Source organism: Belonocnema kinseyi, chromosome 10 (assembly GCF_010883055.1).
Source record: "Belonocnema kinseyi isolate 2016_QV_RU_SX_M_011 chromosome 10, B_treatae_v1, whole genome shotgun sequence".
Lineage (NCBI taxonomy): Eukaryota > Metazoa > Arthropoda > Insecta > Hymenoptera > Cynipidae > Belonocnema > Belonocnema kinseyi.
The window spans coordinates 6,588,877-6,609,090 of record NC_046666.1 but is presented as its reverse complement, the minus strand read 5'-3'; the positions used below and the strand labels follow the sequence as shown (position 1 = coordinate 6,609,090).

The 20,214-nt window shown below is 24.7% G+C and overlaps 2 protein-coding genes across 2 annotated transcripts in view; one reads left to right on the top strand and one right to left on the bottom strand.

Moving 5' to 3' along the window:
* Nucleotides 1-1,321, top strand: part of LOC117181356 (DNA replication licensing factor Mcm2) — a 57,980-nt gene extending 56,659 nt beyond the window's left edge. The window contains exon 15 of the mRNA XM_033373945.1: nucleotides 1,033-1,321. Coding sequence (XP_033229836.1) covers nucleotides 1,033-1,161 — 129 coding nt within the window. The 3' untranslated portion in view covers nucleotides 1,162-1,321. The remainder of the gene's footprint in view (nucleotides 1-1,032) is intronic.
* A 6,088-nt stretch (nucleotides 1,322-7,409) lies between these two features.
* The window catches only part of LOC117181374 (zinc finger CCHC domain-containing protein 10), a 34,260-nt gene continuing 21,455 nt past the window's right edge, over nucleotides 7,410-20,214 (bottom strand). Inside the window, exon 3 of the mRNA XM_033373967.1 lies at nucleotides 7,410-7,928. Coding sequence (XP_033229858.1) covers nucleotides 7,709-7,928 — 220 coding nt within the window. The 3' untranslated portion in view covers nucleotides 7,410-7,708. The remainder of the gene's footprint in view (nucleotides 7,929-20,214) is intronic.

The following is a 20,214-nucleotide window of genomic DNA, read 5'->3' as shown; positions in this document are numbered from 1 at the left end:
TCTCTTTGACTAAAAATTGAACAGTTTTGTCGAAAATTCATATTTTCGGGGAGAAAATTAAACTGTATTATAGAAATTTCTTCTTTGGCTTGAAAGTTCATTTTTGAGTTTGAATAATAAATCATTTGAGTTGATAGTTATTTTTTTTTATATAATTTTTTACCAACAATTTATTTTTTCATTTTTGGTTGAAAAGTTTACTTTTCAATTTGAAAATTTAACTTTTTGGTTTGAAAATTAATTTCTTTTTTATTTTTTTTTAAAGTAATTTTTTGACTGAAAATTTAACTATTCTAGTTAAAGTTTCATTTATTCGGTAAAAATATAATTAATTTGTTCGAAAATTGTTTTTTTATTGAATATTAAATCTCTTTGGTTAAAAATTGAACTGTTTTGTAGAAAAGTCATTCTTTTTTTGTTGTTTTTAAATACATTGATAATTTTTAGTTAAAAATTTGTTGAAAGTTCATCTTTGTGGTTTGAAAATTCATCATTTGAGTTGAAAATTTATCATTGATTGAAAATTAGACTATTTTAGTAAATGTTCTTATTTTTTGTTGATAATTATTATTGAATATAATTATTTTGTTGAAAAAGTTAAACTGCGTTTTTCAAAATTAATTTTTATTGTTTGAAGGTTCATCTTTTTCGGTTTGAAGTTTAAAAATTTGGATGAACTTTTTTTCTTTTTTGGCCGAAAAATCTTCATTTGTTGAAAATTCGTCTCTTTTGATTGCGAAATTTATAATTTTAGTTAAAAATTCATGTCTTATTGAAAATTGATTTTTTTTTCTATTTGAAATTTCATGTATTTTGTTGAAAATTCGTCTTCTTTGCTAGAAAATTAATCTTCTTAGTTGAAAATTCAACTATTTAGTTAAAAATGCAAATGTTTCTGGTCGGAGAAAATGCAGGGAATGTTGAAAATGAAAATTTTTCGGGGCCATCTTGTTTATATTTTTAAAATATTTTCTTTCTCTATACAAAAATAATATTTTTGTGTTATTTAACCTTTGATTGTTTTAATTTCAGGCGAGACAGATAAAAATTCACGATCTGAATCCGTTCTACGAGAGCGACATCTTCAAGATGAATCATTTCCATTACGATCCGAAACGCAAGTTGATTGTGCAAACTCTTCCCACAATCGAAGACGACTGAAAACTTCGCAAATTGAGAACAATAACAAAGTATTTTTTGCTTTTTTTACTTCTATTTTTTATACGAATGTAAGGCGTTTGACACTGTACAAAATTGTAACGTATTTAAGTGTAATAAGTCACGTCGAAATAAATTTTTACTCATTTCATTTATTTAATAATAGCGTTTATATTTATGGCTTTATAATTCCTGTTTAACTAATTGTTTTTTTAAATTTTATTCATAAAATGTTTAAGGTTTTCTCTTCTCGTATCGTGATGTATTAAAATAATTTATTTGAACAAAAAAGTTTTTGCACATTCGCAAAAACTTTCTCCTAAAGGTTGTCTTTTTAGTTAGTAATTTTATTTTTTTTTGTTGAAAATTTAACATTTTTCTTCAAAATACATCCTTTTTTGGTTTCAAACTCAACTGTTTTTTTAATGCGTCTTTTTAGGTTAAAAATCCAACTACTTTCGTAGAATATTAATCTTTTGTTTAAAATTCATATTTTGTTGCTGATAATTCAATTGAAACCTTTTTTGGATAAAAACTATTTTTTCTGAAAATTTGTCACTTTGATTTAAAGGTTCATCTTTTTTAGTAGAAATATTGAATTTTTTTTTATAAAAATGGAAGCAGGATGGCCATTTTAATCGAAGAAAAAAAAAGCAATGAAGTTTAAAAATGTTCAAAATTATATTATTTTAAGTAATTTGAAGCTAGACACATTAAATATTGAAGAATAATTTTTTTAACTTAACAGTTTTTAATTTAGAAGTTAAATTATTTTAATTTTAAATAGTCTAGGCATCCTTTAAAAGCTTTAAAATTTTATTTTAAGATTTTGAGATATCTAGAAGCGGTTTTAAATTTTTCCAAATTCAAAATAAATTTTGAATTTTTTTTCGGAACTTTTAAATATATTTAAAAATGAATTGATTTTTTTCTATAACTTTTAGAAAATCCTGCAATTAAAAAAAAAATTAATTTGAATTTATAAATAATAATAAAACACTTATTATTTGTACAAATATTACAGTAATTTTAAGAAATATTTATAAGTTTAAAAAAGATTCGAATTAAATTTAGAATTAGAAATAATTTCAAATACTTACAGCCGAATTTAAAATAAAATGTAGATTTTTGCAGATTTCCAACAAAAAATTAAGAATTTTAAAAATAATTGTGAGACTTCGAAAGAATAAAAAATTTTCTTAAGATTCTTAGGAAAATTGAAAATGATTTTTTATTTTGAAAAATTATGGAAGATTTTAAGGATTTTTTTTTTAATTTGCAGGACTTTCAAAAATTGTAGAAAAATGTCGATTAATTTTAAAATATATTGAGAAGTTCTGAAAAAAATGTTAACACACTTCGTTTAAATTACTTGCAATAATTTAAAGTTCTTAATTAATTTTGAAACTTTTCAAAACTTCTAAATATCTCTTAAAATTACTCAATTTTTTTCTATAACTTTTAGAAAATCCGGCAAATTAAAAAAAATTAATTTTAATTTATAAATAATAATAAAACACTTATTATTTGTAAAAATATTAGAGTAATTTGAAGAGATATTTATAAGTTTTAAAAAGATTTGAAGTAAATTTAGAACTTGAAATAATTTCAAATATTTACAAACGAATATAAAATATAATGTAGATTTTTGCAATTTTCAAACAAAAAATTTAGAATTTTTCTAAGAATTGTGAAAGACTTCAGAAGAATAAAAAAAATTTCTTAAGATTTTTAGGAAAATTGAAAATGACTTTTTACTTTGAAAAATTATTGTAACAGAAAGTTTAAGAAGATTTTAAGAGATTAAAAAAAATATCAAAGAAGAATATGGAAGATTTCAAAGATTTTTTTTAATTTGCAGGATTTTCAAAAATTGTAGAAAAATTTCGATTAATTTTAAAATATATTGAGAAGTTCTGAAAAAAAAGTTAAGACACTTCGTTTAAATTACTGGAAATAATTTCAAGTTTGTAATTAATTTTGAAACTTTTCAAAACTTCTAAATATCTCTTAAAATTACTCAATTTTTTTCTATAACTTTTAGAAAATCCGGCAAATTAAAAAAAAATTAATTTTAATTTATAAATAATAATAAAACACTTATTATTTGTAAAAATATTAGAGTAATTTGAAGAGATATTTAGAAGTTTTAAAAAGATTTGAATTAAATTTAGAACTTGAAATAATTTCAAATATTTACAAACGAATTTAAAATGTAATGTAGATTTTTGCAAATTTCAAACAAAAAATTTAGAATTTTTCTAAGAATTGTGAAAGACTTCAAAATAATGAAAAAATTTCTTAAGATTTTTAGGAAAATTGAAAATGACTTTTTACTTTGAAAAATTATTGTAACAGAAAGTTTAAGAATATTTTAAGAGATTAAAAAAAATATTTGCAGGATTTTCAAAAATTGTAGAAAAATTTCGATTAATTTTAAAATGTATTGAGAAGTTCTGAAAAAAAAGTTAAGACACTTAGTTTAAATTACTGGAAATAATTTCAAGTTTGTAATTAATTTTGAATCTTTTCAAAACTTCTAAACATCTCTTAAAATTACTTAAATTTTTCTACAAATAATAAGTGTTTAATTGTATTTTAAATAGACTAATTAAAATTGTAACGCTAAAAGTTTAAAAGCTGTTCGTAAATCTAAATATTCAAAGCTTTCTATGTAAAAAAAATCAGTTTGAAATGGTTTTCTTTTAAATATTTGGTTTCAATTTACTCGTCTTAAATGAACAGTCGAATATTGCTAAATATTAAATAATTATTCTTTTTCTACATTAAGAAATTTCAAATTACATGGAATAAAAATTAAATAATTTAGACTCACAATATTTTAAATTTAATATAAACCTTTAATTATGATTATATTATTTTGGATTTATTTTCGAGTTGAAAATATATTAGTAAAACGTACGTTTAAATTTTTTAATAGCTCAAAAAATTAAAAGAAATAATAAATTAATAAATTTATTATAAAAAAATAATATAAAGGAATACCTGAAACTCTGAATTAAAAATATATTATTGATAAGTCATGAAAATTTGTATTTAAAAATAAAATTATCGGAATAAATGATATATTAATTTCAATTCTTATCAAGACTTTTGGATTAAAACAGTTATAATCTGGAAATTCTCCAATTTTGAACGGATCTAGAATTGTTTGGTCAAATCAATTCAACTCTTTTGAAAATTTGTTTTTTTGATTTAAAAATTTAACTGTTTCTATTTTTATGGGAGAAAAACGCAACTTTTTGATTGAAAACTTAACCATCTTTTTAAATTCACACTTTCTGGTTAAAAAAATCGACTCTAGCAGAAAATTAACATATTGTTTACAATTCTTATTTTGGTGTTGGAAAGTCAACTGGAATCTTCTTTGGATGAAAATTTAACTATTTATTTGAAGATTTTATTTTTAAATTCATCTGTTTTAGGAGGAATTTCATCTTTCTTAAATAAAAATGCAACAGTTCGTTTGATAATTCAACTCTTTTTTTGAAAAGTATGTCTTTTTGATATTAAAATTAACATGTTTTGGCAGAAATTACGCCTTTCTTGCATAAAAATAGAACTGTTTATTTGAAAATTCTTCAATTTTGCTGAAAAGTCATACTTTTTTATTTAAAATTCTGTTTTGTTGAAAATGTAATTATTTCTTAGGAAATTTACTTTTTTTAAATATAATTTTAGTTTAAATTTCATGTTTTGGTGTTGAAAGGAGAACTGAAATCTTTTCTGGATGAAAATTAATTTTATTTATATATTTTTTAAACAATTTTGGTAAAAAAATCTTATTTTTGGATTGAAAATTCAATTTATTTTGTAGAAACTTCTGTTTTGTTGAAAATTTTACTGTTTAGTCGAAAACCCTTTTTTTGTTAGTTTAAAATTCATTTTGTAACTAAAAATGTAACGTTTCCATTTTTTAAGGTTGATTTTTTTAGTTGAAAAATATATTTTTTAAGCAAAAAAATAATTTCCTCTTTGAAATTTCATTTTTGTTGGGTAAAAATGCATGCGTTTCGTGGCAAATTAAGTTTTTAAAGAAAAATCTTTATTTGTTGAAAGTTCGTCTATTTTTTTTAATTATTTTTTTTGCACAAATTTCATCTTTTTTGCTTCAAATATAAAGTATCATGTTTTTTTTGTGGGAAATTTATCTTTTTAGGTTAAAAAATTGGACTCTTACTTTTTGTTTAAAATTCGTATTTTTATTTTGATATTTATTAGTTTAATTTAATTTTAATTTATTTAATATTTTTAATTTTTATTCGTCAATTTAAATCTTTTTGGATAAAAATTAAACTCTTTAAAAAATATTTTTTTATACAAAAGTTCACCTATTTTAGTAGAATTTTCATTTTTATTGGACAAACATTCAACTGTTTGATTGAATATTTAAAAATCTTTTTAAGTCATACTTTCTGGGTAAAAAATTCGGTTCGAGCAGAAAATTAACTTATTGCTTCCAATTTTTATTTTGGTGTTGCAAAGTGAACTGGATATCTTCTTTAGATGAAAATTTAATTATTTTTTAAGTTTTTTTTTTAATTCATCTGTTTTAGAAAAATTGTCATCTTTTGAAAATAAAAATTGAACAGTTCGTTTGAAAATTCAACTGTTTTTTTAAGTTTATCTTTTTATTCTAAAATTCAACAGCCTTATCAGAAATCACAACTTTCTTGGATAAAAATGCAACTTTTTTTTTTTGAAATTTAATCAGTTTTGTTGAAAAATGATACTTCTTGGTTGAAAATTTAATTATATCGTAGAAACTTTAATTTTTGTTTAAATTTAACATTTTGATGTTGGAAAGAAAACTGAAATACTTTCTGGATGAAAATTCCACTTTTTTTATTTATCATAATTTTTGGTTGACAATTCTGTTATTTTGTTGACAATTTAGCTATGTCATAGAAATATTGCTTTTCGTTAAAAATTTTAATTTTGGTAAAGAAAAATGAGATAAAATCTTTTTTTTGAATGAAAGTTCAACTTGAAAAAAATGTGTCGTTTTTTATTATAAATTAAGAATTCAACCATTTTTTTTAAAACGTCATCTTTTACGATTCAAAATTCGTCTTTTTGGATTGAAAATCCAATTTTTTCATACAAATTTCTTTCTTGTTTAAAAATCCATATTTTGATAATGAAAAGTCAACCGAAATCTTTTTTAATCTTTTGAAAATTCAACTTTTTTAGTTTAATTGAGAAATCATTTTTTTATGAAGATTGATATTTTTAGCAGAAAATTCATCTATTTGAAAGTTTAACTATTTTGTTAAAAGTATAACTGTTTAATGGAAATTCATTTTATTGGCTTAAAATTAATTTTTTAACTCTAAATGTAACTTTCCTATTTTTTAAGATTGATCATTTTTACTTAAAAATTCTCTTTTTTTGATAAAAAAAAATAATTTTCTTGGTTTAAAATTTCATTTTTGTTAGGTAAAAGTCCATCAGTTTCATGGAAAATTAAATTTTTGTTGAAAATTCAATTTTTTCGTAGAGACTTATTTTTTGTTCGGAAATTCATATTTTGATCTTGAAAACTCAACTGGAATATTTGTTGAATGAAAATTAAACTGTTACAAATTTTGTTTTAAAATAAAAACTCGCCTGTTTTAAAATAAATTAAATCTTTCTTAATAAAAATGCAACTATTTGGTAGAAAATTCAACAATTTGGTTAAAAAGTCATCCTTTTCTGTCAAAAATTCGTCTTTTTGGATTAAAAATTTAATTTATTCATAAAAACTGATTTTTTCTTAAACAATTCATATTTTGATCGTCAAAGGTCCACTGAAATCTTTTTTAACTGAAAATTCGACTATTTTTTTAGTTCAAAATTCATATCTTTGAAAGTTTAACTATTTTGTTGAAAATTATTCTTTTTTAATTGAACATTCAACTCCTTGAGTAAAAGTGAAACTAAATTGTTAATTTTTTTATTTGTTTATTAAATCATTAAGGCTTATGACTGTTTAAAAATCCAACTATTTAGTCGAAAATCCTTTTTTTTTTCAAAAAATTTTTTTAATATAAGAATTTAACTTCCATTTTTTAAGACTGATCTTTTTCGTTTGAAAATTTAATTTTTGTAGAGAAAATTAGTCCTTTTTTGTTGAAAATATTACAAGATTAGAATGCAAGTATTTAAATGTTAATGGTAAAAGAAAATGTACAATTAGTCAGGAAAAAATCAGGTAATTTAAAAATGACTAAAAAATTACGCTTTGAATTCTCGCACCATGATCTATTAAAATAATTTCTTTGTACAAACTTTTCTACAATTGTATTTCGTCGATAACTTAAATCTTATAAATTCAACGTGAAATAGTCACATTTAATTTTTTTAAATGTGAATTGTGGAAGCATAAGTACTTTAAAGTGTAAAATCTGTTTTCTTAAAATATAAGTTTTACGAAGGTTTTTAAGACTAAGTAGGTTTTTTGCATGATTTGTGTTACATAAAAAAATGCCAATTTAATATATCGACACAAATCGATAAGTGAGAAAAATTAAATTTAGAGGGGCTATCATTTTTTCCGTTTACTTGGAGTTTTACGAGGTGTGTGATTTGAATCGCTGCTGCCACTGGAACTACTGCTGGAACTGCTGGAATCACTGTCGCTTGAATCGTTTGAATCTGAGGAAGAACTGTCGCTGCTGGAACTGCTGGAACTGGAGGAACTACTTGAACTCGACGAGTCTTTCCTTTTCTTTTTCGCTGGGGTTTTAACCGCGAGTTGTGTATCTCTAAAAACAAGAAAAAATTAATTTAATTTTTAAAGACGGATTTTATGTTTATAAATTCAAGGTGGCCGGTGGACCGGGAATCATGTGAAACCGAAAAATGACCGGGAATTTTGTGAGACCGGGGAAAACCAGGAAATGACAGTGAATTTATTTTTTGACCGGGAAGTTTACCAAATTTTTAGAATAAAAATTTTGTCCAACTTTGATTTCAATCGTTTGTTAAATAATTTGTTAAATTGTGATTATTATAAATTTTTATTATATCATTTAGTTTAGAATGCTTAATTAGAAAATCTATCACTTAAAAAATTTTCCATTTTAGATTTTTAATTTTTAAGCATATATTTTAATTTAAAGAATTTTAAAACGCAGTTTTAAAGGTTTATAAAATTAGAAGTTTTTAAAATCGAAGATCTTTTTCATAAAAAACAGGGTGGACGTCGTATCGGGAATTTGACATATTTTCAGAAGAAAAATCTGCCGAAGTTCGATTTTAACAGTTTTTTTAAAATAATTAAAGTACATTTTTGAAGATTTAAACCATTAAAAATTAAAAGCATTTGATGTTGCAACTTTTTGATAAAAACACTTTTATTTTACCAATTGCAAATATAAATTAATAAATTATTTAAAAAATGGATCTGTACTCTAAGTATAGAAATATGAACAATAATTGATTTGACCAAACAATTCTAGATCCGTTAATATATCACTTATTCCGATAATTTTATTTTTGAATACAAATTTTCATGATTTATCAATAATATATTTTTCATTCGGAGTTTCCGTTAGTCCTTCATATTATTTCTTTATATTAAATTTAATAAATACATTTATTAATATATTACTTCTATTAATTTTTTCAGCTATTAAAAAATGTAAACGTGCGTTTTACTAATATATTTTCAACTTAAAAATAAATCCAAAATAATATAATCATAATTAAAGGTTTTTATTAAATTAAAAATATTGTGAGTCTAAATTATTTAATTTTTATCCCATGAAAATTTTATATTTTGAAAAATTTTGAAAAGATTCAAAATTAATTAAAACCTTGAAGTTATTTCAAGTAATTTGAACGAAATGTGTTAACATTTTTTTCAAAACTTTTAAATATATTTTAAAATTAACCGAAATTTTCCTACAATTTTTGAAAATCCTGCAAATTAAAAAAAATCCTTAAAATCTTCCATGTTCTTCTTTGATAATTTTTTTAATCTCTTTAAATCTTCTTAAACTTTCTGTTACAATAATTTTTCGAAGTGGAAAATCATTTTCAATTTTGCTAAACATCTTGAGAAATTTTTTATTATTTCTTTTCAAAACTTCTAAATATCTCTTAAAATTACTTTAATATTTTTACAAATAATAAGTTTTATATTCTTAGTTATAAATAAAATTTTTTTAATTTGCAGGATTTTATAAAAGTTTTAGAAAAAATTCAATTCATTTTGAAATATATTTTAAAAATCCGAAAAAAATTCAAAAAGTATTTTAAATTTAAAAAAATTTTAAACCGCTTCTAGATTTCTCAAGATGTACATTTTTGAGCATTTGCATACATAATTTTTGAATTGAAAACTTTTAAACTTCAGTTTTAAAAGTTTTTAGATTTTTTTTTCGAGCGTTTCAAAATCAAATAACATATTGAATTAGGGTGGCGATTCGGCGGAAGATTTAAAATTCCCGGTTTGAAATTCATGACGTTCATTTTTAAACATAATTTACACAAGAGAGCAAAACTATATAAATTAAATGAATTTTGAAAAAAATCCTAAATTTTCCACTAAAAAAGATCAATTTTTAATAAATAATGGAATAGTTAAACTTTCAGTTGTGAAACTTAATTTTTAACGAAAAAAAACGGATTTTTAAGAAAATAGTTCAATTTTCAACATAATTGATACATTTTTAACTGAAATATGTAGTTGAATTTACAAAAAAAAATTAATTTGTAGTAAAAAGATAAATTGCCAACCAAAACCTGAATAATTAAATTTTTTGCCAAAAAATGAATGTTCAACCATAAAAGTGAATTTTTATTTAAACTTATAGAATATTCAACTGTAATAATAGTTACATTTTCAGTTTCAAAAACAAAATAATTTTAAACCGAAGAATTTAGAAATTTTCAACAAAAAAGTTAAATATTCGGCAAAAAATTCTTTTCCACCCAAAGAAAAAACAAGTTTTCAATCAAATAGCTCATATTTGAACCATATAAATGAATTTTTAATTAAAATGATGAATCTTCAACCAAAAAAAAAATATATATTTTACGAAAAGAGATTAACATTCAACCAATTAATTTTATTTCCAATCTAGAAAATGAATTTACAACTAAAAAATAATAAATATTTAACTGGAATACTTGAATTTTCAACCGGAAAGGATAATTTTTAAACAAGAAGATTAACTTGCAAAGAAAAATATAATTCTCTGCCAAAAAAAATATATGTTTAACAAAATATGCGGATTTTCAACGAAATGGTTGAATTTCCAATAAAAAAAGACAAATTTTCATCCAAATTGTTGAATTTTTAACAATAAAAGATAAATTTTTAACCAAAAATGGACAGTTAAATTTTCAGTTGAAGGAATTAATCTTCAATCACATTGAGTAATTTTCAACTAAAATGATGAATCTCCAACTGGAATAGTTGGATTTTACACTAAGAAGATGAATTTTCAACCATAAAAATTAATTTTCTTCAAAAAAGGTGAATTTTTCAAAAAGTACAAACATTTCCAAATAAATAGTTTAATTTCAAAACAAAAAAATCTATTTTCAACCAAATATTTGAATATTCATCCAAAAAGGTACATTTTCAACCCAAAATCGAATAGTTAAATTTTCTGGTATACATCTAATTCTTGACCAAGAAGAATGGATTTTCAGCAAAATATTTAAATTTGATACTGTTAATAGTTACATTTTTAGTTAAAAAAATTGATTTTCAACAAAGTAGTTAAATTTTTAACTAAAGATGAATTTTAAATTAAAATGATGAGTCTTCTACCATAAAAATTAATTTTGAACAAAAGAGTTGAATTTTTTATCAAGCACTTGAATTTTTAACTAAAAAAAGATGAATTCAGAACGAACAATGTAAAAAAAATTCGATTATGATTCAGAAATATTTCTTCTTTGCAATACTACTTCTTCTCTAGTACTTTCCGTTTATATTTAAGAAGGAACTTTAAAATTGTGACAAATTTTTACTTGGATCGGATTTTTTAACCTCCTTTTTGTCTAAAAAAAAAATATATAATTCTTTACAAAAATTACCGTTCCATCTAAAAAAATTTCCCTGCTTCAGGTAAAATTATATTTCTTCACCCAAATCGAAATTATCAAAATAAATAAAACTTGAATTTTGCAATGATCAGAAGTAAATTTCCGGTTTCCCGGTTAGAACGGCGCCCTGTGAATTCAATACGAAACACTTTAAATTCCTAAGATTTCAAGCTGAAATATATTTCATTTTCAACAAAATAGTTGAATGTTTAATTGAAAAAGATTTTCTACCCAAAGAGGGAATTTTCAAAACAAAAAGATGAATTTTCGAAATAAAAAAATTAATTTTCTAGATGAACCTATCAATGAAAGAGGCAAGTTTTTTTTTCAAAAGTGAAAAATATAACAAAATAGTACATTTATCAAGCGAAAAAGACGAATTTTGTCGAAGACAGTTGAATTTTTAAACAAAAAGATCATTTTTAATAAAGAAAAATAGATTTTCGACCAAGAAGGATGACTCTTCTACAATAAAAGATGAATTTCTAATCCAGAAGGATGACTATTTGACAACATAGTTGAATTTTCGACCAAAAATTATGACATTAACAAAACAGTTTAATTTTTCAAAAATAATTATAGGTACAATTTTCTAACAAAAAAGAATAAAATTCAATAAAAAATTTGAATTTTAAAGACAAAAATACATTATTTTTAGAAGACAATTGAGTTTTCATTAAAAAGTTGATATTCAACTAAGAAAGATAAATGTCCAATAATAGAATCAAATTTTTTAGAAAGTATTGGCCTTTTAAATCGAAATAGATTAATTTTGAACAAAAAATACAATCTTCAAACAAGAATGATGGGTTTTTAACAACATACTATAGTTGAATTCTCAACTAAAAAGTTGAACTTTCAACAAACAGGAATAAATTTATATCCAAAAAGTCAACTTTTTAACCAAATATATGAATTTACAAAAAAAAGTTTGAATTTTCCACAAACAAGATTAACTTTCTAACAAAAAAGAAGACTTTTTAAGAAAATAGACATATTTTCAAATAATACAACACACAGGATAAATAACTGAAAAATGCGAATTTTTAATACAATTGTTACATTTTCAACTGAAAAGATAAAATTTCGACCGAGAAGAACAATGTTATACAAAAAAGACGAATTTTGAACTAAAAAATACATAAATTTTCAACAAAATTATTTAATTTTACAGCAATGAAAAAACGAATTATCTACAAAAAAGTTGAATTTTCATCCCAAAAATATGATTTTTAATCCAAAAAGTGAAGACGTGGCTAGATGATAAGGGATGGGAAAGAGTAAGGGGAAGATTACCAAGTGGTCACAAATGGAATGTTCAAAATGCAAAGAGGAAAAATAAAAAAGACCGAGCAATGGAAGGAATGGTGATGGGAGTATGGAACAAATGTATAATAGAAAAGGATAAAAAAGAAATGAAAGAACAAAAAAAAGGAATAATAGTATAAGAGATCAATATTGGAGGAGAGAGGTGGAAGATAGTGGGGGTTTACGTGAACAGTGATATCTAGGAGAAATCATGGGGGGGGGGGTTGAGTGAAGAGTGAGGAAGAATATCCAAAGACAAGATACCGAATGGAAAGGGAAAGGAATGGTAAAGAGCCTAGAGGAGATGGTATAATTTATCCTACACGGAAATATAGAGGGAGATGTGGAAGGGGAATATACACGTTCAGGAGGAAAAAGGGGAACGGTAATTGATTATGTGGTAGTGGACGAGGAGGTAAGGGAGGTCAAGAAACTAAAAGTAGGGAATTATATAGATACGGATCACTTTCCAATAATATTAACATGAGAGGGAGAAAAGAGTAATATTAATAAGGTTAAAAAGGAAGAAAAATTAAAAAGAGCAGGAAGAAGGGATTGGTCAATAGAAGGTAAAGAACAGTTTCTGGAAAAGGTCAGGAATATCAAAATGGAGAAGAAAATGTGTTAGAGAGCATAAACACAAGTTAGTGAATGGGAGGGTAGAAGTGGATGTGATGAGCAATATAAAGAAAATAAGAAAAAAGTGAGAAGGGAATTAAGAAAATGGAGAAAAGGGACAAGTGTTGGAGAAACATATAGGAGAAAACACAAAGGGTATACTGAGTTGTCTGATCAAAAGGGAAGAAAATAAAAGGTTTGAAGAAGATGCGGAGAAGGCTAGAACGGAAGAAGAGGTTTGGAAGGTGATAAATGGAGACAGAAGAACAAGGAAAAGAGCACAGGGTGTCTAGCTTGTGAAAAAAATCCCGCATATTTCCCGCTTTTTCCCGTCGATTTTTCAGAATTTTCCCGTTATAATAAAACCAAAGTTATGTACTTAAAAATCTTCATTTATTTATGAACAATAATGTACACTTTTTACATTCAATGAATAAATTCATTACATTTTTTGATCATCAGAGAAGGTATTAGATTTGTGTAAAATTTGCCCCCCCCCCCCCAGTTTTTGTCAAATGTCCACGTTTTGAGACCCCTTGAATCCGAAAAACAGGTTTTTACTAATGTGTCTGTCTTTTTGTCTGTCTGTCTATGAGCACGATAATTTTTGAACAAAATAATCTATTAGATTGACCTTTGATACACTCTTTTAGTATCCTAAGCTAAAGGCCAAATTCGTTGGTCAGCCATTTTGGATAAAAATTTTAAAAGTAAGCATATTTTGAAAGTTTTTGAGACCACATTTTTTCATGATTCAAAAATTCTCTGTACACTTGTTCATAGTACTTGAAAAGTAAAATGTTAATTTTCGAAAGCCCTACAAGATTATCATAACAAATTTTTGAATTTTTCGAAAAATTGATCATTCAAATTTTGATCAAACAAAAAGTAATAAAAAATTGTATTTTGTTGTCAAACTATGCAAGATAGGAAAAAAATTATAAGACAAACATTATGCACTCACAAAAAATCTATAAATTTGTTATTAATCACTTTTTTATAGGATACGTAGTTTTTGTTTTATTTATAAAAAAAAAACAGTGAAAATACAAAACTTAAATTTTTCGATACATGACACAAGCTAAGAAAAAATAAATCGATAACATTTTTTTACCGAAAGTAGAGAACAACAATTTTTATAAATGTTTTTTTTATATGATTGGTAGTTTCTATTTTATTCGTGAATACCAACATTCAAAATAAAAAAATTACATTTTTGGTAAAATGACACAAGATATAAGAGAAGGGTTGTTTAAACAAAAAAATCTAAAATTTTGTTAAAAATAATTTCTTGATAAAACGCATGGTTTTATTTTCATACCTATTTTTTTCATACGACAGGCCATTTTTTTAACTTTTAGCATATACCAAAATTTACCAGTTTTCTTTATTCTCCAAAAAGGCTTTTTCTCATTTAAATTTTCAAATTCAAAACATGAAAAAGAAACAAAAATTATAATTCAAAGTATTAAAAGCGCACTTTCTAAAGCAAGGAATTTGATAAACAACCATTCTTTAAAAAATTAAAAACGTAGAAGTTGAATAGTTTTAAGATAATATCTTATAAAATAAATATAATATTTAAAAAAATACTGAAATTTACAATTTTCAATTAGTTTAAAAAAATTTTAATATAAAATTTCCAAAACAAACTTATTAAACTATCCACTTTCAAAATAAATCAGTTCTACATTTTGTACAATCATAATTCAATAAATTCAAAAATGAGTTTGAAATTAATTAGGGAAAAATTAAAGAAACTTCAAAAGAATTTGATCAAATGCCTCCAAATTTAGGGTGAATTTTAAAGACTTCAAGATAAATGAAATGAAAACTTTAAAAAACTTTATCGAATGAATCGAATTGAGTAAGTTTAGAAGAATGTAAAAAAATTGAGGATAAACCAATAATAATTTAGGGTGAATTCTAAATGAATTGCAAGAAATATTTTCAAATTTTTTTAAACAAGACAATGAAATTTCGTCTGTTTTAATACCAATGCAAGTTACGAATTATAATAATATACATTTATGGGAATGATACAAAATTTCAGGGATAAACTCGAGTGAGAAGCACGAGGTACGTGATGAGAATGTGTACGTTAAAGCCGAAGGAGCTTTAACAAAAGAGAATTCACAATCATTAAATTACTGTTGTCGAAATTTTTACCTTTAGTTTTAAATAGTCTGTGCCGTTGAACAAAAATTAAGTCGCTTCTTAGCTGTACTAGTTTGACGTGAAATATTTTTTGGATCCAGGCACGTTAAATACTTTGCCATACGATACAAAAGTATTAACCGCTCTTGTATTTTTTTTATCATTGCGACATGGCAATTCTTACAGTCAGTCATAAATTGTAATGCTACATTTATAGATGGCTTAGCTTCCTTTAAAGCACTTCTTGCACTTGCTGCATGATGGCTGTGGTTGAATATGTCAATTCGTCGTACAGCAAATATCACGGAATCCCCGTTGGAAAAAAAAATCCCGCATATTTCCCGCTTTTTCCCGCTCAGGAAAAAACCCCGCTCTTTTCCCGTTTTCCCATCGGCTATACACCCTGGAGTAAACCAGAATATTGAGATGGCAGAAGAGAAACAATATTTTATGGAATTACTAGGAGGGGTCGAGAGGAAAGTTAGGAAAGGAGGAAAAGACGATAGGGAAACAGACTAGGAGGAGGACATTACAAGGGAGGAATTAGGAAATAGTCAAGGTATTAGAGATAATGAAAGATTGAAAGGCACTTGGTATAAATGTGATTCCAAATGAAGTCTAGAAGTATGGGGGGGGGGGGGGGGGGGGGGGGGGGGGGGGCAGAATTAAAGGAATGGGCATGTATGTGCAATGTAGCATTTATAGGAGAAGGGTGGCCAGAGTTATAGATGTAAGGAATAGTGGTACCCATAGTAAAGAAAGGCAAAGGGGAGGAGGTTCAAGATTATAAGAGTGTAACGCTGATTCCGACATTAAATAAAGTATGTTAATAAATTATTTAATGTTATTGTCTTTCTTTTGAGTGACTGTCAGGTTTCATTCGTAACACAATGATTAGAAGAAGTATAAGAGTTTAAATATGTGAGATATACCTAGCAAACAAATGGAGATCATAGAGCTCAAATAAGAAAAAGGATAAAAAAAGCAGCAGGGGTGATGAAACCGATATGGGGAATAGGATAAAAGAAGCTTTAAAAAGAATGGGAGAAGGAGAATGTGGCTATTTGATACGTTGGTATGGCCGGTATTAAGTTATGGAGCTGAGATATGGAGATGGAAAGAAAGGAAAGAGATTGAGAGTTTACAAGAAAGGTATATAAGGTGGAAGTTACGGGTAGACTCGAGGGGGAAAGAGGGCATGGGAATTTGAGACGAAGCTGAAGAAGGGAAAGGGATGGGAGTTAGCGAAGGAATGTTTGATAGTGGTCGAAGATAGAAGAGAGGGCGATAGGACTAACAAGATGGGAAGAAGAAAGGAGGGAGTTCTTTAATGTTAGAGATATAGAAGATGGGACTGGAGTAAACTATGAATAATTTGCAAAAGGGAGAGGCAAAGACTATTAAGAGAAAGATGGGAGATGATTGAGAAATAAAAATATAACAAATTGCATAAAATGATAAAAAAAGGAGTGCCAACATATATAGAAAAGAGATGGGGAGGGAGAAGATGGGCAAGAATAGCAAGATTTAGATTGGGAGATGAGGTAAGGAACGGGATGTATTAAAAAAAGAAAAAGAACGGAAAGTGCAGAATCTGTGAATGGGAAGAGGAAATACAGGAGCATGTATGGGAAGGATGTGGAAAAGGAATGAAAGATACAGGAAGTTGGAAAGAGAATGTGGTACAAATTTTAAGGGAGGATAGATTGGAGGAAGAGTGGATGAAGGAGTTGGAAGGGGCTAGAGGAGCGAATGAGAAAGAATGAAGGAATGGATGTGAAAAAGAAATGGCAAAATGGCAAAATTGAAGGTACAAAATAAGTGAAAGAAAAAGGAAACGGAAGTCGCGTAAAGATTTATAAGTAATAGTTATATGTAACAGCATAAGTATATTAAGATGCGGTTGCGTTCTCTCTCTCTCTCTCTCATTCACCTTTTCTGGTAAAAAATTAATTTTTTTTTGTTGAAAGTTCAATTATTTGGTAAAAACTTATGTATTTTGTTGAAAATACAATATTTTTACTTGAATAGTTAGAAATTCGAAGTGGTTTTCTTTGTAGAGATAAAAATTTTGAGAAGAAATTATGGAATCTCTAGTGCATTTACTGCATGTTTTGATCTCGGTACCGACTTGTGGATAACGACAACTCTCGATTGCCGTGCAAAACAAATTAGAGAACGAGTTATTCTTTAACTAATTCCTGACCCCCCGCCTGTGCACCCATTTTTGTTTGAAAAATTGATCTTTTCAAGTTAAAAATTCGACTTTTCGGTTGATAAACATAAATTGACCATTTTGGATGAAAATTTTTTGGGATGAAAATTAATTTTTTTAACTGGAAAATATAACATTTCCATGTATTGTTGAAAAATGATTTTTTTTTAGTTCAAAATTCAACTATTTGGTTCAGAATTCATGTATTTTGTTGAAAAATCGTATTTTTTGGTGGAAAATGAATCTTTTTGGTTGAAAATTCATCTTTTTTGTTTAAAATTGAACTATTCCCGTTGAAGATTCATAATTTTAGTTAAAAATTGATTTTTTTTTAACTGCAAATTTAACTTTTCCATTTTTTGTTAGAAAATTGATCTGTTCCTGTTAAAAGTTCTAATATTTGGTTAAAAATTATTCTTCTTGCTGGAAAATTCCTTTTTTTTTGTTGGTAATAAAATTACTTGGTTGGAAGTTAAACTCTCTTTTTCAAATTGATCACTGGTAAAAAATTTGTTTTTCTTTTGTCAAAAAGAATATTTTTTACTGGAAATTGAAGTATCCCATTTTTGGCTGAAAACTGATATTTTTTAGTTCATAATTAAATTATTTGGTTCAGAGTTCATGTATTTTATATAAAAATTGTATTTTTAGTAAGAAATTATTCTTTTTGGTTTATAATAAAACTACTTTGTTGAAAGTTGAACTATTTTGTTAGAAATTGATCAAATGGTTTAAAGTTAAATTTGAAAATTTACGGTTTTCGTTAAAAAATGAATCTTTTTTGTTAGAAAATTACTCCTTTTGGTTTGAAAATGTAAATATTTTGTTGAAAATTAGTGCTTTAGTAGAAAATTATTTTTGTTGTTGTTAACAATGCAACTAGTTAAAAACTAATTAGTTTTAGTTGACGATTTAAGTATTTTGTCGAAAATTCGTCTTCATTTGTTTAATTCAAATGTTTTTTATATTTAAAAATGTAAAGAAAAAATTAATAAAATAAAATTCGAACTCTACTGTACAAACTGTTTAGTTAAAAAATTATGTAATTTGTTAATAAAATTTTTTTTTGTAACAAAATTACTCTTCTTGGTAGAAAATTAAAATAATTGGCTAAAAATCTTTGTATTTTGTTGCAAATTCATCATTTGTAGAAAAAAATTAATCTTTTTGGTTGCAAATTCAACTGTTTGAATTTTTTTTTTTGAGAATTAAAATTTGTTTGCAGAAAATTAATCATCTTTGGTTGCAATTTCATCTTGTTGGTTGAATATTTGATAATTTGGTTGAAAATTCTTTTTTGTTTGTTGGTTCAAAATTCCACTATTTGGTTAAAGTTGATATATTTTATTGAGAATTCATCTTTTCTGGTAAAAAATAATTTTTTTTTTTGGTTAAAAGTTCAGCTAATTTGTTAAAATTTATGCATTTTGTTGAGCAATCAAATTTTTTGGCAGAAAATTAATCTTCTCGGATGAAAATTCATCTTGTTTGGTTAAAGTTGATATATTCTGTTGAGAATTCGTCTTTTCTGGCAAAAAATTTTTTTTTTGGTTGGAAGATCAACTATTTGGTAAATATTTATTTATTTTGTTGAGAACTAAACTTTTTTAGTAGAAAATTAATTTTCTTGGTTGAAAATTTCATATTGTTGTTAGAAAACTGAACTCTTTTTTGTAGAAAATTCGTATTTTCGGCTCGAAAATTCAACTATCTGGTGAAAAATTCAACTATTTAGTTGAAAATTCAACTATTTGGTTAAAATTTATATATTAAGTTAAAAATTGATGTTTTTTTTTTTAAATTACTCCTTTGCGTTGAAAATTTATGTAATTTGTTAATAAAATTCGTTTTTTTTGTTTGTAAAAAATTATTCTTTTTGCTTGAAAATTAAACTATGTATGTGATTAAAATGAATACATTTAGTTGAGCATTCATCTTGTTGGTATAAAATTAATTTTTTTGGTTGAAAGTTCAACCATTTGGTTAAAATTTATGTATTTTGTTTAGAAATCAAATTTTTTGGTGGAAAATTAATCTTCTTGTTGGAAAATTCAATTTTTTAGGGGAGATTCAACTGCTTTGTACAAAATTGTTATTTGCGGCATGAAAATATGACAGCCTGGTGAAAAATTCAACGATTTTGTTTAAAATTCGTCTTTTTTGGTAAACAATTAATTTTCTTAGTTGCAAATTCAACTATTTGGTTAAACTTTATGTATTTCGTTTCAAACCTTTTTATTAGTAAAAAAATCAACAGTTTTGATAAAATTAATATATTTTGTTGAGAAATAATTTTTTTCTTGTAGAAAATTAATTTTTTTAGTTGAAAATTGAACTATTTAGTTAAAATTGATGTAATTTGTTAAGAAACCATTTTTTTCTAGAAAATTAATCGTCTTGTTTAAAAATTCAACTTGTTCGGGGAAAATTCAACTGTTTTGTAGAAAATTCTTATTTTCAGCTTGAAAATATGACAGAGTGGTGAAAAATTCCACGATTTTGTTGAAAATTCGTCTTTTTTGGTAGAAAACTAATTTTCTTAGTTGAAAATTCAAATATTTGGTTAAACTGTATTTATATCGTAGCAAGCTCTTTTTTTTTATTAAAAACTTCAATTATGTTGATAAAATTGATATATTTAATGAAAAATTAATCTTTTCTGGTAGAAAATTAATTTTTTTGGTTGAAAG